Raw genomic sequence first — 24263 nt, forward strand, 5'->3', positions numbered from 1 at the left:
TTAATAATTTACATGGAGCAAAGTCATCTGTGGTGAGATGGGAAGCGGAGTAGAGGCTGAGTGTTAGCTCCTTGCAGCAAGAATGTGCAGATTGTTAAAGTCGTGATCACAAACAGAACCTCAGCTCAGTTTGGGTTCTTGGCTTGTAAGTAGCCAAACTTGTGGCTTATTATTTTTGTTGAACTACCCAGTACAGAATGTTGTGCTCAGGATGGGCACTCGAGATGTCTGTAATCTCTTTCCTTTGGCTTGAAACAAAGCATGGCATGTAATGCATCACTTATTTTGGGGTGACCTTTCTGTCGCCTGTGATTGCTCTCGTACTGGATGTTAGTAGCACAAGATGAATTAATAAAACAGGGTTTTGGGTTTTTGGGGGGCATCATTTAATGACAGATATGTGACGAGCTGATTAAAATACAGTGGTGACACACGGAAGTACTTAGAGGTAAGGGGGCATCATGCTTGCATCTTAAACACTCAGAAAATAGTATATGAATGATAAAGCCGATGTGGTAAGTTGTTAACATTTGGGTGAAGGGTATAAAGGAATTGTTTGTGTCAATTTTTATAAGTCTGAAATTACTTAAAAATAGCCTAGTGGTAAGTGCCGTAATTACTTGCAGTGGCCATAAAAGACAATGTAAGGGACTCTTTTGTGTCTAACCTTGGAAGAGCTCGTCTTTAACGGACAGTTTGGAAATTTTTTTTTACAGATTTTATTTATTTATTTTACAAATTTCTTTTTTACAGATTTTATTTCTTTGACAGAGAGAGAGAGATCACAAGCAGGCAGAGAGGCTGGGGTGAGGGGGGGGAGCAGGCTCCCTGCTGAGCAGAGAGCCGGATGCAAGGCTTGACCCCAGGACCCTGGGATTATGACCTGAGCTGAAGGCAGAAGCCCAACCCACTGAACCACCCTGGTGCCTCCAGTTTGGAACTGTTTATATTGTCAAATCATTTAACTCAATTTGTGTTTCAAGAACTAGAGTCCTCATAGTTACTTAGGAGTATATTGTGTGTTATCTATGTAGATTCGAAGCCTTTGCCTGCTTGAATATTCCCTTAGTATTTTCTTTTCCTTGTTTTCTCTGGAATGTACTGCACCTTCCAGTCTTCATTACTTGTATCAAATGGAAGTTTAGGGAGATTTTACTACGATACCAATGTCTTTAAAAACCTTTTAGGTTTTGTAGCATTGAATAGCTTTAGGAAGTACTGGAAAGGCAGTTTTGTACACGGTTGAAGATGGGCTCTGAAATCAGATCTGTATCTGAATCTTAACTCTGCTACTTACTAGTCACATGGTCTTGGGCAAGTGATTTAGTATCTCTTGGAGCCTTAGGTACTGCATTTGTAAAGCTGAAAAAAAAAAAAAACCCTACGTGGAAGAATTATCATAAGGATTAAATGAAATAACGTGTGTAAGGGCCTTAGCAGTGTTCCCGGGACGTAGTCAAGGACTCAGTAAGTATTACGTTCATGCGTTCTTCCTTGGAAGGTAATAGAATTTACACTGTATTTGGGATTTGACGTGGAAAATTTTAGTGATGTATTCCCATTGTGCCCTCTGCTAGAACTGACTCCCTGTTTTTTCTTCGATTCACCAGCTTTGTTGACTACCCCCGTGCAGAGTGCTGTGCTAGGCACTCTTTACGCTTATCTTTCATTTAGCACGCTTTACAAGCTCATTATCAGAAGTTTCAGACACACACAAAAGGCATTAGCAGTCATCAGCTCGTGGCGGGTCTTGTTTCATCCGCACCCCTCACCTACTTCTCTGGATAATTGGGACGGAAATTCCAGGCCTATTTCATTTGAGCACACTTCATTAAGAATTACTATTTTTGATGTATGTTATGTGTTTAGATATGCATCCGTATATGAATATGCATAAAATCATTTATCTCCCAACTCTACCGACAAAGCAGAAAGCGGAGTCGAAGCCGAGCCAAAGCACATCGCGTTTCCATGGGTGAAGGCGGGGCAAGTGACCTCCAGGCTTCCTGTGGTCTCAGCCCTAAAGCTGCACAGCAGAGGTGGTGGCGCTTGCCCCGCAGCCTTAATGCTGGTCATTTTGCTTTTGTTTTCCAAATGATTTCAACACACCTTTATGGAGTGCCTCCTGGGTGTGGGCGCGTTGGGCAATTTCGAAAATAAGCCCTTTGACAAAGAGCTTACAGGCTACACAAGGTATGACAAGAATAATAACTAACATCTGAATAGAATTTTCTAGTTTACAAAGCATTTTTCACATTTTCTGAAGGCATCCTTTTCAGGAAGTTGTGAGCATTAGTTCCATTTGATACACCGGGAGACTTCACCTCGTGAGCATTAACTAACTACCAAGTTTTAAGACCTGGTATGTGGCTGTCTTCAGACTTTCTGTCCAAGGGGTCCTTTCTACCTGATATGAGACTTTGGGGAGGAAAGGCAATGGAGCTAAACCAGGAGGTTAGAAGACGGGAAAAATACTGATTCGGAAGAAGAGAATTGGTAAAGGAACAGGTCGGGCTTGACAGTACTAGGAGGAGGAGAGTTGGGGCCCTGGTCAGTTGGTCACTGCTGTGCCTCCTAGTGACAGTCAGAAAGGTAACAGACAGGGGCCTGGCCTTTCTGAGGGGACAGAGATGTTCAGGAGCTGTGCTCACAGCAGGTGGATGGGAATGCTTGGTGGCCCAGGAAGGAGCACAGCCTTGTTTTGTCACCTCCCTTACCAGCCTGGATTTGTAGGAGTTGAAGCTGTGAACATAAGGGTAAGGTTTTGGTTTTTTTATTGCTTTCATTTGTTTGAAAAGGTATATGAACGTTGTACAAGAGTCAGCAATACGCCAAGAGTATCCACTGTTCGCGAGCTTTCCTCCCATCCTTACCCTTCTATCTGTTCCCAGATTCCTTTGCTAAACGCAACCACTGCTGGCTGTTTCCTAAGTACCCTTCCAGAGCCTTGCTCTGCAGACAGAAGCAGATGTAAAACCGTCCTCTTTCTGACTTCCGGAGCACCTGAAACGGCGTATTTCTGTGACCGTGGATATTACCACTTTAGAAGCATGTCGGAACTCACTGGCATAGTTTTGTCCCAGCTCCGCCACTTCCCAGCTTTGTGACCCTGGCTAAAGTTATCTAACCTTTCCGAACTTTTCCTTATTTGTAAAAATGAGGGATCCCGACTGTGGCGGATAGAACCTCGTGGGGCAGGTGGTGAGGCTCCAGCACGATCACGTGTATAATTTGCAGAGCTCATGTGGCACAGTCAACTCCAGAAGCTGAAATGTGAGCTCTTAGATTTGGACTCTTCCCAGTTTAGAGGTTACACAGAAAAGGGCAAGTTGCAGAACAGGATACTTAGGATGCCATTTGTTCCTGTCTCCTTTTAAAAAACCCATTTGCACACACAGGGAAAATAGTAGCTAACAGATATGGAGAGGGTCTCACGGGCCAGGCGCTGTTCTTGAACTCACTTCTTTACATCGCCGAACTCATCCGGTTCATTCTTGGGCCCTGTGAAGTGGCTCTGAGGCAAGAGGACACGCAGTCCGGCAGTTCCAGGATCCAAAACCAGGCTCTCAACCCTTGAGGTTGAGAAGAAAAGCAGTTAAGGGGGGTTACTTGAGGGAGGGAGAAGGGGAGGGGAGGCAAGAAAGCCACGGCGCCACTGGAAGTGCCGAGCAGGCAGAATTAGAAGGTGGAAAGGGAGATTTTTACCTTTTTTATGAAGAGTTCTTTTATAATTATTACTGAAGAAGGAAACAAAATTTAATGTTAAAACATTTTCACTTTTGAAATGGGGGTGGACCTGTTGTAACCGTGAAAAATTTAAACAAAGGTGCTGTGACTGGCCTCATGCTCATTTTTCCATGTGCATTTTCAGTGATTTTTTTAGGGTAAATTTCCCAAAGTCCAGTCACTAGGTTGAAGGGTTCAGTCTTCTTAAGGTTCCTGAGGCCTGTCGCCGTGTTACTTTCTGGAAGGTTGTGCTAGCTTATACTCCCATCACTGGTGGATGAGTTTACCCTCCCTTCACCGCATTGGATGATGGAAGTTCTTTCAGTTACGGAAGTAGTTCATTTTCCATTGTTTCATATTAAAATAGTACAATAATACTAAATTAAAGCAGATCAGTAAGCCCTCCCCTTGCCCTGAAGTCACATTCTTGAGGAGTAATTGGTAAGAAGTTTGGTGGGTATCTCCCCAGAGCCTTGTTTACCTCCATACAAACCTGGGTAGATACTGTCTGCGCACACTTACTGATAAATACAGTGGCATCATAGTTGATGTACATACTATGATGCTACTTGCTTTTTTAATTCTCTGATTTATCACAGACCTCCTTCCCTATTGGTGGTTACAGATTGACCTCATTCTTTTTGCTCTTTTTCCCCTTGAAGCAATTTTGTCTTTTTTCCTATCAGTTGACCTCATTCTTTCTCCCACAGAATAAATAGAACCATAGTTTAAGGATTTCTCTATCAAATAAAATCATTTACATCTCTCTGTTTCACTAAAACAAACGAGACTGTATTGATCTTCCTGGTACATATATGCTTACTTACCTATACGAGTGATTCTATAGGATAAAGTTTTAAAAAGGGGTTTGCATTTAACTTTGGGGAAAGGACTATCACACAGGCAGGTTACATTCCCACCAACAGTGTATTTCCTGCCTCTAGGCTGGACCTTATCAGTCTTTAGTTTTTGCAAATCCTGTTATCTCATTTAATTTCCATTTCTCTTATCACTAGTAAGGTTGGCCTTACTGTTCAAGTTTTTTCAGTTATTTATATTTTTTCTGTGAATTGCCAGTTTCTGTCCTTTGTGCATTTTTCTTTCTGGGTTTGTCCTTTTGAAATAGATTCGTGAGTGAGCGATTTCTGTAATGGGGGTATTAATTCTCCGTCACTAAATGTGGATGATTTCCCAGTTCATCATTTGTCTTCTAATTCTGTTATGGTGCCTTGTGCCATGCAAAGGTTTGTTTGTTTGTTTGTTGTTTGTTTTTATTTTGTTTCGTTTACAGATCTATTATTTATTTGAGAGAGAGAGAGAGTGTGCAAGTGGGGGGGATGGGCAAAGGGAGAGGAAAGGGAGAGAATCCTGAAGCAGACTCCCTGCTGAGTGCAGAGCCCCATGGGGGGGGGGGCAGGACTGTGAGATCATGACTTGACCCGAAGTAAGAGCCAGCCACCCAACCAACTGAGCCACCCAGGTGCCCCCATGCAAAGGTTTCTAATGTTTAGTCAGATCTCAGTCCTTTCCTTTATGACTTCTTAGGTGTCTTGACCCAAGATAATAAAAATACTCTCCTCCATTTTCTTCTCTGTTATATTTATAGTTGGTTATTTTATGATGAGATTTTTCTCATATGGTATAAGGAAAGGAGTGTCGGTGTTTAAAAAGTGGATAGCCAATTATGCCATCGTGTCTTCTCCCCACTCATTTGAAATGCTACCATTATACTCTGAATTCCCATATGCTTATGGATCTATTTTCAACCTTGCTTTCTCTCTCGCTGATATAGGTCTCTTCCTGTGCCAAGCTTTGAACTGCTGTTTCTTTATTGTATATTTTGAGATTTAAAAAAAAATTCTTTGTATTATATATTTACTCTTTGAGAAAACAGTGGGATCAACCATTTTATCAGAGTTGCATTAATTAGGTTAGTGAGAGCTGACATTCTGATGTTGATCCTGTTCGTCCAGAAGCATGGTATAGCTCAGTATTTCTGTGGGGCTTCTTCTAGATTTTTATTTCTAACTCATTTTTTGTTTATTCTTACTTTTTATAAGTCTGCTATTTTGATAGGTGGAAATGACATATCACTTAATTTACACCTTGAGTCCAGAGAAGTCAAATTTTCTATAGAAGTATGTTTAACTATGTATTTTCTGTGAATTATTTGATCATATGTTTGGTCCATTTTTTCAGTTGGGGTGTTAATCTCTTTGAGCTTATATTGTAAGGATAGTGATCCTTTTTCACAATTACAGCAGGTTTTTCTTGTTTATTGTTTACCTTTTAATTTTAACACTTTTTTTGCTATGTAAGTTTGAAAATTTAATATCGTTAAATTTGTTGGTCTTTTACGATTTTTACTATTGCTGTTAAAGTCCCCTAAAATTTTACACTGAATGGTTCCATATTTAGGACCAAAAAAAAAAAAAAAGGAAAGAAAGAAAGCCATTTGGAAAACTAGTCGTGTTGGCCTGATAATGGAATCAGTTAAGTAATTTCTTTAATGGTGTTTAAGAATGCAGTGTTATAGTGTTAGTGATTATTTGTTTTCATTGTAACAGAATATTATGTATATATGTATACATGTACAGTATAACATGTATCAGAATGATTGAGACATTTGCTTATGATTTTTTATTTTAAAGAATTTTTAAATTTGGGGCAACTGCAAGTAATTCTGACAGTCCTAATGAAATTCTGTTTCTTAGAAGCTGTCAGTTTGAATGTTTAAAGTCTGTGATGTGTTCTGATGGGAAATTTGCTGTAATGTTAAGATCAGAAGGTATTTTTGACTTCTCTGTCTTCACAGGGAATTAGCCATATAAATTTGTCTTGTTGCCTATAAAATGCTATCTGCTTCTACCTTTTCCTCTTTTTTCCTCCTTCAAACCCTACTGCAGTTATGTGAAGTGGCATTGATATAAATTTTTATTAACTGTTACACAAACAGTCTGATGCTTTCGGTTCCTTGAGTTTTATGTATTCAGATACACTAATTGAATTACTCTTTTCTTGCCATAATGACTATGCTTTTATTTCTAAAACAATAAAAAGGGCGCCTGGGTGGCTCAGTGGGTTAAAGCCTCTGCCTTTGGCTCAGGTCATGATCCCAGGGTCCTGGGATTGAGGCCCTCATCGGGCTCTCTGCTCAGCAGGGAGCCTGCTTCCCTTCCTCTCTCTCTGCCTGCCTCTCTGCCTACTTGTGATCTCTGTCAAATAAATAAATAAATAATCTTTAAAAAAATAAAAAATTAAAAACCATTGTAGTATTTATTAGGAAACATATTAGCATCTATGATTCAAAGTTGATATGCTTTCTCATTGAGAAATTAGTCCCTGGAATTGAAGACTTACGTTAAAAGAAAAAAACAATGGCGGCATTAGAACTGTGCCTAAAACTTTTAGTTGGACCCTAAAAGACAAGTGAATGTTTGGGTTTTATACCTTTTTACACTAAATACATTGTCTTACATACAGTAGGGCCTCAATAAATGTTTATAGTGAATAACTGAATGAAACACCCTTTCATTAATGGTAGAAATTCTTTTCAAATTGCTGGGAAATGTAGTTGTAAAATTTCTACATACATTTTGCTTAATCTCTTAAAGTATACAACTAACTTGCAACACAGCTTTTTTTTTAACCATTTATGTTAGAAATGCCTTTTATACTTAACATTTGTTTAATTACTTGATCAGTAGTTAGTTCATTTGTAGAAGACTTCCTTGTTGAATATGATCATCTGATTTTCATGATAGTTCAAGGAGCTATGCTGGAACTGCGATGTCTAATAGAACTCTGATGATAGAAACATTCTATATCTGTGATGTCTGGTACAGGCGCAGTTTGCCTCATGTGACCGGTAATAAGCACTTGAAATGTGGTCAGTGTGAGTAAGAAACTGCGGGTTTGGTTTTGTTTAATTATAAGCAACAGAAATTGTAAAAAGCCACCATTTGCTCATGGCTGCTATACCGGACAGCACAGATACACCTGCTTTATTTTCATTTAGTTTTCCAAGTTAGAGTAAGTTTATTTTCTTTAAGTGTTCTGATTTCACCAACAGCGAAAACGCTTTGAAGCCGAAAAAAAACAGTACAAATGCTAGTTCTGAGAATTGACTTATTAGAGTTTGAAAATGTTTACTGACGTATGTGCACAGTTAAGATTCCAAAACTCATTTTTATAGAATTATAAATTCAAAAGGAATAATGATGGTGATTATAATAAAGCTATGTTTTTGTATTCAATTTTTGTTACATTTATATGAAACATTAAGGTTGCTATAGCGAGCATACCACAGACCATTTCCCTTCATCTCTGGAGGGGATTTCATTCTAAGGAGAAATGCATATTCTAAGGACCCATGAACAAATGTTCATTTTAAGATGAGTCCATGTCAAGTTTTTGTTCATTTTTGAGCAGCTGACTTAGAAGAAAGTTTTAACGAACATGAATTGGAGCCCTCATCACCTAAAAGTAAAAAGAAAAGTCGCAAAGGAAGGCCACGAAAAACTAATTTTAAAGGGCTGTCGGAAGATACCAGGTCCACATCCTCCCATGGAACAGATGAAATGGAAAGTAGTTCCTACGTAAGTAGAAAAATGTGGGATTCTTTTTGTTGTACCACGAGTATTTTGTTTAAACCGTGTGTATAGGTAAAGCTCATCATTTGAAATGTTAACTAAGCTTGAGGGTACAGATAATATATTTTTAAGTTTTTTTTTTCTCTTTTGCATTTGCAGAGAGATAGGTCTCCGCATAGAAGCAGCCCTAGTGACACCAGGCCTAAATGTGGATTTTGTCATGTAGGAGAGGAAGAAAACGAAGCAAGAGGAAAGCTGCATATATTTAATGCCAAGAAGGCAGCTGCACATTATAAGTGCATGGTAAGCATGGTTCTTTTCATGTGCTTTTTTTTTTTTTAAAGATTTTTATTTATTTATTTGTCAGAGAGAGAGAGAGAGCGAGCACAGGCAGACAGAGTGGCAGGCAGAGACAGAGAGAAGCAGGCTCCCCGCCGAGCACGGAACGGGATGTGGGACTCATCCCAGGACGCTGGGATCATGACCTGAGCCGAAGGCAGCCGCTTAACCAACTGAGCCACCCAGGCGTCCCCTTTTCATGTGCTTTTAAACCCAGGTTTTTTGGAAAGGCATTTAGCTAGCAACCAAATAGGGCACTTTTCTCTCCAGCGTAAGTGGTGTAGAATTAGGAATAGTATATCTTGTAGTTCCAGATCCTCGTAGACCTTAGGGTTTTAAAAATATAGCCTTTATGATTTAGTAAGATCTAAAGGAGTCCTAATTATAGTTCCCATATTCTAGATAATGACAGTTAACTATTTTGTGACTGTACAACTTTGCAGTTTATAAACTTGTGATGGAAGATACACGTTCGGCCTCCCCTGTAGCCCAGTTCATGTCTGTGTCATTGTCCCTCACACATTGCCTTGCAGTCATTTATGAGTCTCTCCCATAACAGACTTTTAATTCCTTGAAGAGAGGAACTGTGCTTCATCTTTGCGTCCTTAGATCCGGGTCTGACTTACAGGATACATAAACATTTTTGAATTTGATTGTATTCAGTTCTTCATCCCCTTTATGGTTAGGTTTTTAAAATTGTATTTATTATATCCCGGGTTCTTGACCAGAGATGTGTATCTGATTTGCCTGGGGAGCTTTTTCCAAAATACACACCCCTGGAGTATATCCCAGAAATGTCTAGTCTAAAAAAAAAATCCCCAGATAATTCTGATCTACATCTGTGGCTGAAATTTGCCAGTTTAAACTATTTTTTAAAACTTTGTGGAAACATAAAACAATGGAGATGACTGGCTAACACTGTTGAAATCTGCATTGTTGAATGAAATATTTAATCTTGGGTCCACACTGGCAACAGTAGTTTTGTTTTATTTTCCTTTTTTTAAATTAAAGATTTATTAGAGAGAGAGAGAGAACCCATGCGTGCAAAGGGGCAGAGAGACAGAGAAGCAGACTCCACACCAAGTGCGGAGCCCCACACAGGGCTCGATCCCATGACTCGGAGATCATGGTCTGAGCTGAAACTAAGAGCCAGACGCTTAACCAACTGTACCACCCAGGCGCCCCTGTTGTCCTTATTTTGGATTATATTTTAATCAGACATATGAATGTGTTAAAAATACTGGAGTTGATACTTGATTTTTTAAAGAAAAGTTCTCTTTCTCAGGATATTGAAGTAGTAGAACACATTTGTTACTCCGTTGTTTTTAATCTTTTTCTCACAAGGGTTCTAAACATTAAATGTTCCTGCACTTTTCTTTTCTAGTTATTTTCTTCTGGCACAGTCCAGCTCACAACAACATCAAGAGCAGAATTTGGAGATTTTGATATTAAAACTGTACTTCAGGAGATTAAGCGAGGAAAAAGAATGGTCTGTGGTTTTATATTTATGCTATGCAACGTTACTCTTCTGACTTTCTGCTTTAAATTTAGAACACATCTCAAATTTATCCAGTCATTAAAACATCTAATCTAAAGTAGTTCATATGTTAAAGCGAGTATATATTTGACTTATTTGTAATACAATAAAGGATGCTGATGTTTCTGGACCTTACTCCTTTCTATGTAACTTCAGTACCTAAGAGAATTACACTGAGATTTCTATTTCAGGGTCTCTGAGAGTCTTTTAATAAAATAAATGAAGATGTGAATGTGACACACCTTACTAAGTTTAAAATGTTAATATTATTCCAGCTTCAAGAACAGTTCCGTAACCCTAGTAGATCATCGCCAACTTCCCCATGTTGTTCTTCATTATTTTATTTTTTTTTCAAATAAAAGGAAAAGATTTCTTTCAGAGCCTTCTGTTTAGTTGAAAGTTCACATACAGAGTTATGTCTCTTAAAATGTTTACCATAGCTTTAAAGTTTTCTTTATAAACTGTGCCTAAGTCTCATGTTTTTAAACATACTGAATTACTAATAAATAGCTTTAAGAAATATTGGCATCTTTATTGATTACTTACTCCTTTACAGTTGATAAATATTATAAAATGTCAATGGAATGCTAAATCTTTTAAGACCTCAGCTGTCTCTAGAGATGACCTGAATTTAAAAAATTTTTTTATTGTGAAAGTTTTCAAACATCTCAAAATTAGAAAGACTAGTAACACACGTCTGTCCATCACCTTGACCCATCAGTTATCAAGAACTTGCGGCACTTGCTTCATCTCTGCCTTTTATTCTTGTTGCTTGAAGTGTTTTAAAGCAGAGCTGAGACTTCCTATCATTTCACCTCTACATTATTTCAGTATGTATCTCCTCAGAGTCGGACATTTTCTTACCTAACCACAATGTCATTACACCTTATGAATTAACAATGAGTTCTCAGTGTTATTTAACACCCAGTTCGTACTTGTATCTCCCCAGTTGTCTCAAAAGTACCTTTTTAAAGTCAGTTCGTGTGACCAAGTATCCAAAGGAGGATCACACATTGCGTCTGGTGGTTCTGTATCCTTGATGTAACAACCCATGGCATTTCCTTCTCTCCGTGTCTTTGTTGTGTCTGTTTTTGTTTTGTCGTATGCCATTGGCTTGTTGAAGAAAATGAATGAATTGTCCCGTAGGCAGTATCCCATGTCCCTTATGTTTTATCTGTCTGTCTGCTTATTCATGATGCCATTTAACTTGTCCCTCTAGCCACCAGATTTTCTTTTAAAGTGGAAGTTAGATGTAAAGGCTTGATTAGATTCAGTGCCAAGATTTTTGGGGGGTAAGAATACCCACAGGTAGGACTCTGCCATCCGTATTTTATCACATCAGACTAGTCGTAATGTCTGATCCTTGGATTCAGGTGGTGAGTCTAATCCCTCCCCCTCTGTTGTGAAGTTCCCCTTCAGTGTCTCATCTAGTGGTTTGCCATGTTGGTGAGCTTTATCTGAATCCTAGAGATGCCCCTTTCTTTGTGGAGCTGCATTTCTGAAGGTGTGAAGATCGTTGATGTGATCTGTTCCACTTAAATCCAGTTCCGTTTTGATACTTTGATTACTCGATGACTCTTGTAAAAATGAAACTCCTTTAAATCAGAATGTCTAATACTAAAAAAACATAAGGGAAAAATCTCTTCAGCTTACCGTACCAAGCAGTGTTGTTGTGTCATACAGCTGCGGTCCCAGTAGGTGACTAGTGTAACAGTTCAATCCTCCTGGTCAACTCATTCACCTCTGCCTGGTGGAATGTTCATGTAAACACCAAACTAGCACTTTCCCAAGTGTGCTCCAAAGGAAAGTAGTCCGTCAGGATGCTCCCCCACCCGTCCGAAAATATTAGGGCATCTGGAGTTAAGTAATTTGGGAACTATTTACTGTACCCTCCTTCTTGCAGAACGGCTGTGAGGAGTTCTGCAGTCAAGAAGTCTGTTTAAAACTAGCATTCCTCAAACTTACTTGACTGTGAAACCCTTTTGTCAACAACCGCCTTTGAATCTCAGAACATTCTTGAGGCAAGGCTGGCTGACCGAGGCCAAGACACGATGTCTTGAAAAGATTTCAGCCCCTTCAGTCTCCCTCTGCCCTTCTACCTACTTGGTAACAATCCCTCTTGGTGGGGAATTGCTTTCCTGTCTTCTCATTCTTCGGTCATCACAGGAAAGGAACTGGTCCCAGGGAGCAGAAGAAGCCAACCACTAAAGTAACAGAATCTAATTCTTTTGTGTTTGGCGGTATTGAGGAGTGTCTTATTTATGTTTGGATGTCAGATCTTTGAAGGTTAGTATAGGTAAATAATGGAAGCATCAGGGAGTGACTTAAGATCAGAAAGTCTATTGAAGTACGGTTTAACTTGTGGCATGATTTAACAGATATGCTAAACAGTAAGTTCAGTGTACTCTTTTTCCATAGAAAACTGGCTGTTTTCTTTGTAAACTAGAATGTGTGGCTGGAATATGGCTAAAATAGAATAAATAAGGTTGCAAAAACTTTGAAATACTGCTTATGATCATTCTTTCTCTTCCCTTAAACAGAAATGTACACTTTGCAGTCAGCCCGGTGCTACTATTGGATGTGAAATAAAAGCCTGTGTTAAGACTTACCATTACCACTGTGGAGTACAAGACAAAGCTAAATACATTGAAAATATGTCACGAGGAATTTACAAGTAAGAGAACAACAATTGTCCATTTGCCTAAACTTGTCAGTAAGTAATTGCCCTTAAATAGATGGCATTAGTTTACTTGGTCATGATTCCTAGGTGGTATTTAGCCAAGCGTAGGATACTTAGGACTCTTTATAAAGAAACAAGTACTACAATTGGCGTTTTCCTCTGACTACACATCCCCGGATCCGCATTCATTCAGCCGGTATGCATCTTGCTTACCACATGCCAGGTTCTGTGCTGGGAGCTGGGCATACAAGAGTGATCGGTGGGGGCGCCTGGGTGGCTCGGACAGTTCAGCCTCTGCCTTCAGCTCAGGTCATGATCCCACCATTCTGGGATCAAGCCCCGCATGAGCCCCGCATCAGGCTCCTTGCAGGGAGCCTGCTTCTCCTCCCGCTCCCCCTGCTTGTGTTCCCTCTCTCACTCGCTCTCTTTGTGTCTCTGTCAAATGAATAAATAAAATCTTTAAAAAAACTAGAGTGATCAGTAGAGGCACAGACTATGTTCCCTTGAAGCCTGTAGTCTAGTGGGAGAGACATATTAATTAAATGAGCACATAAATAAATCTACAATTACAATCTACTTAAGTGCTAGAAAGGATCCATTACAAAGCACTACAGGAGCAGCCAGCAAGGAGGACCTGACTCAGTCTGTACCGCAGAGTGTTTAGGAGTTTCCTTAAGGAAATAGAGCTTGAGCTGAAGAGCTTGATCTTCTTGGGTGAAGGTCAGGGTGGGCATTGGGACAGTGTCCTAGGCAGAAGGAACAGCACGCGCAAGACCCGAAGGTGGGACAGAAGCAAGGGTGCAGATGGGAAGGTGAGTTGGGAGGCTCCTGCTCAGGGTCCAGGTGAGGGTTCGTGGTAGCTTAGAAGAGGGAGCGTTTGTGAAGACAGAAGGCCAGAGACACTCTTACGCCTATGATGAAGGCACAAGGTTTGGAGATTTGGGATGACATGTTACCCTCTGTTTTCTGGGTCTTTCATACCAGTGTGCATCTATAATGGTTCCATTTGTTTGCTTGAATGACACGAAGTTGGTGGGGATCCGTGGATTTTTCGACTTGCCTTTGCGAGTCATAAAGCACTTCCTTACATTCCCAGGACGCAGTAGGCCAACAAGTAAACACCCTACTGCCCCATATACAAGTAGTTTATACAGACAGCCACCATGCATTTGGGTAACTGGATGAGGTGCGAGGGCTGTCTTATAAAATTTGCCAAACTCTGTTTAATAATAAAGGCAGAGCTGTTTTGCAAGTGAGTTCTATCAAGCCTTTAAGGAACAGAGAATTCCAGTACTATTTAAAGAGGTCCAGTGCATAGCAGAGATGAAAGACTTGGTTCGTTCCTTAAAACTTTGCATAACTGGGAGACCAAACCTGACAAAGATAGCATTTAAAACAAAAGCAAATAAGAAAGCTACAGATCAGTCTCACTGTTATAAATAATATACCAAAGTCCTAATAAAATGTTAGAACATCAAATACAGTGCCGTCTTCTAACAATTTGAAGACTGTTCAGAATTGGGAAATCTATTAATGTGGTCCATTGCCATTAACAGAGAAAGAAGAATCTTATCACCTTCCTGGTGGATGGTGAAAAGGCATTTCATAGCATTCAAGACCCATTTCTGAACTTTAAAGTACAGTACCAAGGGTCCCCGTGGGAAGCGGGGGGTCCTGATGGAGCATTTATAAGTAAGAAGACAACAGCGAAATGTTAAAGTAAAGGGACAGTGGTTCTTAACCAGGCCTGAGCCTCGAACCACCTGAGGGTGGATAGGGCCCTCTTTAAAAATGTTCGTGCCTGGGCCCCAGAGATTTTAAACTCAGTGGATTGAGGCCCAGACCATGTTTTTCGATGACTCCCCAGGTTATTCTCAAGTTCATCCGTAATGGAGAACCACTATACCAATACACTTTCATTCAGATCAGGAACCAGAGAAGGGTGCCAACTACCAATGTTACTTTTCAGCGTTCTTCTGGAGGGTTAAGCCGCTGCAACAAGAGAAGGAAGAAAAATGTCTAATAAATACCATGAAGGAGCAAAATAAAATTGTCAATATTTGTTATTGATGTCATTGTCTACCAAGAAAATACAAAGGGACCAACTCCATTTACTAAAATTAATAAGAGCTCAGTAAGGTCGCTGACTATGAGACGAAGTTTTAAAAACAGCTCCAGTAACAACTAGTTAGAAAATGGCAAGGAAAAATGTCACCCTCTACCCCTTCCCCACAGACATTTGCACACCAAAGTTGAACCTTAAAAAAAAAAAAAAAAACCACTGTTTTACACAGGACCCAAATGGATAGGAAAGTGTATTATGTTCCCTGATGAAAAGTTACTCAACACCGAAAGATACCTGTTCTTCTCAAATTAATCTGTACATCAAGTACAATTTTGATGAGATATAAAATGTTGATGGTTTTATCTAGAAGAGTGAGTGGGTTATGATTTTCTACTGGTAATGATTAAGTTACCTTATGAACAGGGAAGAGCTAGAGGCTTAAACAAGATAGAAATTTGTTTCTCCCTGCAAGATATCCCAAGGAGAGCAGTCCAGATGCGTTAGCCTCTTCTTTGTGTCATCAGAGATCGGGATTACCATGTTACTGCTCTCTCATCCATGGGGTGTCCTTCCGTAGGCAGTAGGAGGAAGTGGGAGCAAAGGAAAGCAAAAAGGACAAAGTGGCAGTTCCTCCAGCTGACGGGTTTTTAATCCTCCTTCCAGGAGAATACAGACTTCTGCTCAGCATCTCATTAGCCAGAATTCAGTCACCTATCCAGCGGGGGCTGGGAAATGCACCCCTGGTGGGCACAATGCTACCAGAATCTGCTTCGGTGCTACCAGGGGAAGAGGGGAAAGTAGGAACTGGGGTCGTGGACTAGTCTTTATTATGTGCAGCCAAGAACAACTTTAATGAGATCAAGAGGAGAGATCACCTATTAGATATCAAACCCACTCACCCAGTAATTAAAAAATTGGTACTGGTACAGTGACAAAGATCACAGGAAACAGATCCATTGGGTAATTTCGGTGGTTCTAGGTCTGTGGAGACAGGATGGATGGATTATTCAGTGTCTGATCTCTGTACAGCTTACGTAGTTGGCTCCATTTAGGAAACAGTTTGAATCCTTACCTCAGACTGTAGCCCAGGAATACCTCCTCGATGGGCTAAAAATCTAACCCTAAGTAAAACAAAATGTAGGAGAAATTTTCTAGAATCTCTTGAGTACAGATGACCTTTCTAAACGTGGTAGGAAACTTGGAATTTTTGACTACATTAGAATCAGGCTAAAGAGGACTCCAAATCCTTAAGAAAAAGAGCCCAGGTTAGGGGGGATAAAATGGGTGAAGAACATGAAAAGGCAGTTTATAGGAGAACTAGCCCTGGGTTATAAGCATGTGAAAAGCCACTCACCATTAGTAATGAAAGAAATGCAAATTAAACAAGATCTTCCTAGTTTTTGCCTATCTGATGGGCACAGATGAGTAGGGTTCACCTGGTGACTAGGTTCTGGAGACCTGGCATTTGCATTTGGTAGTGAGTTAGAATGTAACTTACAATTTACGAGAGCAATTTAGCATTGGAGACCACCGCCTTTAACAAAATAATGTATTTTGCTACTGGTATGTGTCGTAGGGATTTCTGCCAGGGAAGCAGAAAACAGCACAAAGATGTATGTGCAGGCAGTTCCGTTGCCCCGTGAAGGATAGCTGCACTACCCACTAGGGCACCCTGTTGATGCACCTGTGCTGGGATTGGTGCGGTGAGCGCAGATGGCATCAGTCAGCTTGGGGATAGAGACAGGAAGCGCAGCTGGCCAGCAGGGCAACATCTGCTGCCTCGAGAGAGTGCTTGCGCTACAGCGCAGGCCCAGTAAGTTTGGATTCACGTTGGGTGGGGCCATAGGGGGTCCCGCCCCCGCCTCCCCCGCCCCACCGCCTTAAAAGCTGTCTACCCCATTGAGTCAGTACCTGATACAGGATAGCCGTCTAGGCATAGGGCATTTTCAGGTCACACCACACAGGGCCAGAGAGCCGGCTCATCAGAACAGAATTCTCCTGAGCCAGATACCATCTACCAGGTGGAAGGAGGGGCGGCTTAGTAAAGAAGCCGAGGAACCATGCCAGTTTGGGTGCAGTTGCCAAGGGAATAACAGCTAGAGTTAACCAAAGGTGAAATGGGAAAGGAATTTTTTACCCTTTAACCCACAACAGCAAAAATCAAGCCCCAAACAATGTCTATCAAGAGACTCAAGTTTTCGTAGGTGCATTTAATGGATTACTATGCAGCAGTGAAAGACTGAAGTTGATCCAGGTGGAGAGTCACGGAGAGGTGTTCTGGGGTCGAGTAAGGTGAAGCAACCGAGTTGTGTGATCTGTTCTGGCATATAAAAAACACATGTCCAAGATACGTGTCTGTGTTCAGAAACGTACTTTAACAGTTGTTACCTCACTCACTGCATGGGGATGGGAGAGATGCAATTTTCTTTATACAACTTCCTGTTCAGTTTTATATTTATATAGTTCAGTGGCTGAATATCTTTATAAGCAGCCCGTTATTTAAAGTGGCATTAAGATTTAAAAACAGGCCTGTGCTAAACATCTAGAATCAGATATGTGGGAAATTCTTGTATTTAAATTTCAGCTCCATTTACATACTGTAATATTTACCCATTTTCACTTTGGGGGGAAAAAAAGTGGAAAATAAAGATAAGGGGGAAAAGCCTAACGTGAACTTCAATTCTACCAGCAGAGAGAATTTTAAATCTTTCAGAATATTTTCTAGACATGTATCTGATTGTGTATGCACATTTATTCATAAAAAGATCTTATATATGCTTTTGTAATCTGTCTTCCACTTGCTATATCTGAGACATTTTTCTGTGACATTAAACAGTTATATCACCATTTTAATGGTTGCATAGTATTCCATCGTACGGGTCTATCAGTGTAATCATTTCCTTTTTTAGACATTCAGATGGTTTTTAATCTTTAGCTATTAAGAAACTACGTCGCAGTGACCGTCTCTAAAGAAAATATTTACACCGAGATCCACAGTGATTTGAATTACTCTTTATTTTTTCGCATTGAAATTTGTTTCTAAAATCTGCTTATGGTGCAGATTCCGGATTTTGTTCATAGAGACTGTTGAGTTCAAATGAGTCCGTGTGCAAGTAGTTCGGGGGTAGAAGAACGCACAAATAGGAAATGCAAGGAGAAATACTTCTGAATGAAGTGGTGTTCCCTCTCCTGCATGTGGCTTTCCTTTACTGGCTCCTTCTGGATCCTGAATATATTCATTAAATTATTAATCTATTCATTAGATTAAATGTATTTGTTCCTTAAGAAGGTGAGGGAAGATTCCATACATAGTTTTTCTGCTTATCCTGTTTTATTGTCTCTGTTGTATTACCAAAAATTTAAAAATATGTATGTTTAAAAAGTGAGTCTCCCACCATAAAAAAGTAAATTATGTGACAGGGATCTTGTTTGACAGGATGTCACCTGTAGTCTTGGTGTCTAGATTGTCAAAGGACACATAATGGGCCTATGGGAGTGAAAAATGATGCCATAAAAAAGATTAAAATCTGTTTTAACAACTAAGGGCTTTTACTGAAATTTTTCAACAGTATACATTAATAGGATACTGTAGCCGCTCCCCATCTCAGCAGCTCCCGAGTTACTGCCACACTTGCTTTCATCTACTGGTTTTTTCTTTCTGTTGAAGCAGAATCCCATACCTCTTGTCAGTGTATCCCTACATCCATCAGTATTACTATGCCATTACCACACTTTGTAAAGTCAGCAGGAAGTTCTTAGTGTCATCTCCCAAGTCCACGTTCACATTCCCCCAGTTGTCTTGGAAATGCCTTTCCAGACCCGATTTGTTCAAATCTCAATACATACAAGGCCCCTACACTGCATTTAATGAATATATCTCGCAAGTCTCTCAAAACAGAGCAATCCCCACGCCATCCCGCCTTTCCCCCTGTTGTTGCAGAACCCTGTATAAGTCGTCCTGTGAAATCCCCACATTCTAGATTTTTTTTTTTGTCTTTTCATGATGCCGTTCACCTTGTTCCTCAACTGTGTAATTTACAAGTTGGCTCAAAGGCTTAATTCAGGTTATACTTTGGAGGAAGACACTTTATAGGTACACTATAAAGGAATTCACTCCTGATATTTGAACTCAGGCTGTTGTTTTATTTTTAAGTGATTGCCAACATATAGCATTTGAAGAACACAGATTCTCCATAGTTCTTCAGAAATAATTGAAAATGTTTTAAAAGTTAAAAAATAAGCAAAACTAGGTTGGAAGTCAGTTGTTATTGTTGCTCCCCACCCCACTCCCTACCTTTTATTCTACTCACAGGTTAGAAACTCTTCATGTTAAACCTAGTTTTAGGTCATTTGTGTCAGAATTCGTATGTGGATGTCTTACCTACTGCTGACCACAAGAGGGCACCCACTGAACATTTTTAAAGCATTGTTCCATCTTGTCACGGTATATATAATTGACCTAAAACTGAGCTGATGTCAGCTCACCCATTGATTACAGTGGGGTGGTTAACTGTAAAACATATTGGTACGTATACATTAATTGGTCTACCTACGCCCTTGTCCTAAATAACACGCATTGCTTTTTTTATTAAAAACAATGAATGCCAAACAAACAGTGTATATACCCACATAAAAGGTTGTCAGAATAGCCAGACGTCAAACCACTCCAGAGGTTATTTGCTGATTTTAAAGGGGGAAAACCTACTTATACAATGGAGAAGTCTGGCTATCACCACCACTTTAACCAAATGATCCAACAGCATCACGAATAGTGGGGCATTCTGAAATTAACATGCCTCCTGAAGTGTGCAGGGCCCCTATCAAATATCCTGGACTCACAAGGAAAAGTTGAACCTAGAGTTAACCAAACCCTTAGACCTTATTTCCAGTTTATAGGAAATATGGGGTAAGAGAGAACCAAATGAAACAGTCCCACAGTTAGACAAATCCAGAATGGTACAGTTGAAAAGGTAGATGGTCTAACTTTTCCCAAAAAGTCAGTGTCATGGGAAAAAAAAAAAGTTGGGAGGAGCCAGTCTAGATCAAGAGAGACCGAGCCGAATGAATGAATGAATGAATAAAACTAGAGACCGAGCCAAACTGTTAGGGGGCTTATAAAGGGCCAGGACACTAATGATGAAATGACATTGTGGGGAGTTTGAATAAAAGTGTTTCATGTAATACGAGTAGAAAGCAGCAGTATCTATAGAGTTTATATAATGTCCTAAAATGTGCTTTTGAATTCTGTATCTGAAGTGTAGAATTGGACTATTCGTCTACATACCTATAAGTTTATATGTTCAAGTAGTCTGGAAGCTTTATTTTCGATCTCAATGCGTAAAATGAGGAACTGTCTATATCTTTGGGCACACATGACAACTTTTATCCTAAACCACAGGTTTTATTTCAGATGAACTTTTTATGATCTCATTAACAGTGTCCTTTCCTGTCACTCAGATAGAAATGGACGACCTGTAACTAATTGTAGCATTTTTAAAAAGCATAGCTATTTTAAGTGGGCACCGACCTCATCTACTAATGGCATAAATATATTCTCATCAACAGCGAGAAAACATTTTGAGATTTTTATCTTTCCTCATTGTAGACTGTATTGTAAAAATCATAGTGGGAATGATGAGAGAGATGAAGAAGATGAGGAACGAGAGAGTAAAAGCCGGGGAAAAGTAGAAATTGACCAGCAGCAACTAACTCAGCAGCAACTTAATGGAAACTAGGTATGAATGTTACTTATGTCGGATCTGTTGTCGGGATACAGTACTCGCTGATAAATACGTTGTTGGAGTAATGGTATCTGCAGTATGATTTTTAATGCTATTATGTTTAGTTCAGCATGTTACTAGAATGCTAAAGGATTGTGTAGGCTTGCATAGTTGTTTTTTTTTTTTAACTAGCTGATTTTGCAACAGTAAAAACAAGCGATCCGCTTTATCAACCAGCATAGCTGTAATGTCGAACCAGTAAGATGTTCATGCTCCTCAGTAACTTGGTATTTATTGTGTTCCCCTCAAACATCGTATTTTACAATGTTTTATCATCTTTTAAACAGGTTCATGGGACAGAGTTAGAAAACTGGGAATGAATAAGACATCCATAACTACTATTCTTTTTTCACTGTTTTCTAAAATCAAAAAGGGTTTGTAACTTTTTACTGCCCAACTCTTAGATCCTTCATTGAACTGCCTAAAAACGTCTTGTTTGTTTTATGAGCCTTCACTAGATGGCAGAATTTGACATGTTGATATTACTAGCTGTAGTTTGCAGTTTCTGGGAAGCAATGGAAACACTATTAACCCTGTGTATAGTGTCAACAGTTAAAGCAGACTTTGAAATGAAGTAAGCTATATTTCTGGACTGAACAAAAGTTCTACTGTTTAGAGTGTCTAAGTTTGTTTAGTGGACTCATACTCAAGGGAAAGCATAAGCAAATTTCACTTTACAGTAACACGCCTCTGGTGGCAACACATGGGAATTCGTGATTTTCTTTTTTTTCCCACACTCAAGTCACGGAGGCTAGAAATGAAGAGAACCTTCTTTTTCTCTTGGCTTTGACAGCACATGCTAAAAATCTCTTCCAAGAAGTGTGCTAAAGCTTTTCATTTCGTTCCTGTTAAAGTTGTTCTCACTGACCAGCATGCACTCGGGCGACTGGTGATGTTAAGTTGTGGGCTCCGGTGCTTACGCCAAAATTCCCTTGACAGTAAACCTCTTCTCTTATCATGTCCTACAAAGAGCTTCTAGCAAAATGATTGGATCCTTTCAAGTTTAAACTAAGATTTGGCAGCAGCAAATTAAACCTCTTTAAGATTGAAAGGGTTACCACTCACGAAGGACTTCAGCCACCATGTCTGAAACTGGTTTCTCTCAGGTGCCGTGTGGTGTGGAACACTTCATGTATTGGCCCAAAGTACACGAGGAGGTCTCAGCCGCTGTTGGAATTTAAAAAAAAAAAAACAGTCTGCATAAAACAGTATTTATTTTTCATTTTGTGACCACTATTTTTTAAAAAATTATTTAATACTTCTCATGTTTTCATGCATTGCTTTGCTTATCTGTTGACTAGGCTTTCGGTGCCCTACGTGTTTTGTTTTGTTTTGTTTTTTTCCTGGTAGGGCTCGGCGGTGTTTTCTTGATCATCAGAGTTGTTTATCGAAGCCTAAGAATGCAGCTGTTTAGAAAGGATTTTCACACTGGCATTTCCAGCTAGGGATATTTTCTTCCACTTACCTGCTGAAGCACATTTATGTATTTCTTTATGGCAAAACCAAAAAACTTTAGTTGTGGTCTGCCTAATATTACCATAGCACCTCAGTACCAAGGGTAGGGACTCTGATTTCTGAATTCGTCGTTAACCTACCACATTAAAGCAAATTAGCAAATAAGAAATAATATGTTAACTTGACTGTACATCATGATACTCTGCAGCTTATGGAGAAGCATTTTTAAAATGTAACAGGTGGAAAATTACACTGTGCTTAATGACTGATTTTTTTTAACTGCTAGTCCCTTAAGGTCACATTTGTCAAATGTGTTATTCACACATTCACTTCAATCAAGGGACTCAATGATTGCTTTATTTTAACCATCTTTTATTACTTTTAGAAGGAAACTAGCTTTAGTGGGGTTGCCCTATATGTTTTTCTCTTTTTGCTCTAAATATGCCATTGGGTTTTTTGTGTGTGTGTATATGTGATGAATTTTCAAAATTCACCATGACTTGAAGTGCAACGACAGATCTAGATGTTTGTTTACCAAGCTATGTGACTTTTCCCAAAGGATCTGTACTTTATTTCCTTACAACAGCTTGAAACCTGTTATTTTAAAATCTTCGAATCACTGTGTCTTGATCATTTTTACATTGTGTGCCATAGACTTACCCATGGAACAGTAAGGGCGCCTTCATTTTCGGACAACTACTGTAATTATGTTTTTAGGAAAAATGGAAGGTGCCAGGGTAATAGTGGCCAGCCAATGATCATATCATAGACTTCACATACTGTAGTTGTTAGTCGATGGATTTGTTATGTAATCAAGTGTGTCAATTTGTATGGATGTCTTCACCCCTTTCTCTGCCACTAGCAACCAGAATAGCACTTTACCTTTTGGTTGGCTAGAATTAAGTGGCTGGCTACCTATTTTCCTCACTGTGGTGTGATTGGCTAAACAGTCTTTCATTCAAAGTTGAAATGTAAACTGAAGTCACATGAAAAATCACCTTTGGTTGTAAACCTCCAATACTTTGATTCTCCATCCATGTTTTCGTCACATGCTGAGTAAAAAGTGCCTTACAATGTAAAAATTGTACAGTACTTATGTTCCCAAGTAGCGTCATCATCTTCTGGGTAGTAATTACATTGTGGTATGAATATTTAGGAAAATGGACCTCAGCAGTGTATTTACTGTTCATCTCTTAAGTCCTTAACTGTAGTTTTAATAAGCATGACATTATTTGATAAGTATATAACATGTACATCCTTTCAAAAAATACTGCCATGACTGTCTTTTACGCATATTTTAGCTTGGAATTTCGGAGCGTCTTTTCTTTCTTTCCTTTTTTTCCCCCTCTTCTTTTTTGTTCTGTTTTCGTTATTGATATTCAACAGTGTAATCTTTGCAAGCGTATATTGAAGATTATTCTGGAGCATTTATTGCCTTACCAGAACTGTTAGTAAGAAATGTTCTTTAGCGTAGAAAGATAGACTTGAGTTTCTATACTTTAATAAGAGCTCTTTGTTCCTGGGGGGAGGGGGGGGCGGGGGTGTGAATTTTACTTTCATCTCAATTTATTAAAAACCCACAGCTGAAATAGATTTTATTTCAAAGATCAGCAATTTTAGAATTTCAGATAGTACTTGCTCAGGAGTACACGCTACTCAAGATATTAAGAGAGTAACAAGCTATGTAGATCTACTGTTGAATCAGAATCTATGTACTTGAACAAATGTGTGAATCTTAAATATCTCAAAGAAAAAGAAAAGTGTTCTAGAATGTTGTTGCTTTTTTGAAAAGCACTAAAGGTTAGACCAATGTATGCAGTTTTGTTCTAACAGGCATTTAGGTTCGTTGTAAAGATAAGGAATGCATTATGGGTCAAAATCAAACATTCCTCTCATGTTATGTATATTTTGTTCCTGTTATATTGGCTTTATTTTCAAAATGGTAGTTTGTAGTATTAGTTTCCTTTTATTGGTATCCTTGCATATACTATTCATTCAATAAATGAGTTACGACTTTCACGTTTGTACGCTTGTCTTTTTTGTGAGAGGGTCTAATGACGCTTACACGCAGCGGCGGTAGGACGGTGCT

At 39.4% G+C, this 24263-nt stretch overlaps 1 protein-coding gene across 3 annotated transcripts in view; it reads left to right on the forward strand.

The window, feature by feature from the left end:
• PHF6 (PHD finger protein 6) overlaps window positions 1-24191 on the forward strand; it is a 47095-nt gene extending 22904 nt beyond the window's left edge. The window contains exons 6-11 of one of the 3 annotated variants that reach the window (XM_045995978.1): window positions 8158-8324; window positions 8478-8621; window positions 10042-10146; window positions 12735-12868; window positions 20545-20674; window positions 21007-24191. In XM_045995978.1, coding sequence (XP_045851934.1) covers window positions 8158-8324; window positions 8478-8621; window positions 10042-10146; window positions 12735-12868; window positions 20545-20674 — 680 coding nt within the window. In that variant the 3' untranslated portion in view covers window positions 21007-24191. The remainder of the gene's footprint in view (window positions 1-8157; window positions 8325-8477; window positions 8622-10041; window positions 10147-12734; window positions 12869-20544; window positions 20675-21006) is intronic. The other 2 variants (XM_045995979.1, XM_045995980.1) reach the window with 2 other exon arrangements.
• Window positions 24192-24263: the final 72 nt, after the last annotated feature.

Source organism: Meles meles, chromosome X, assembly GCF_922984935.1.
Source record: "Meles meles chromosome X, mMelMel3.1 paternal haplotype, whole genome shotgun sequence".
Taxonomy (NCBI): Eukaryota; Metazoa; Chordata; class Mammalia; order Carnivora; family Mustelidae; genus Meles; species Meles meles.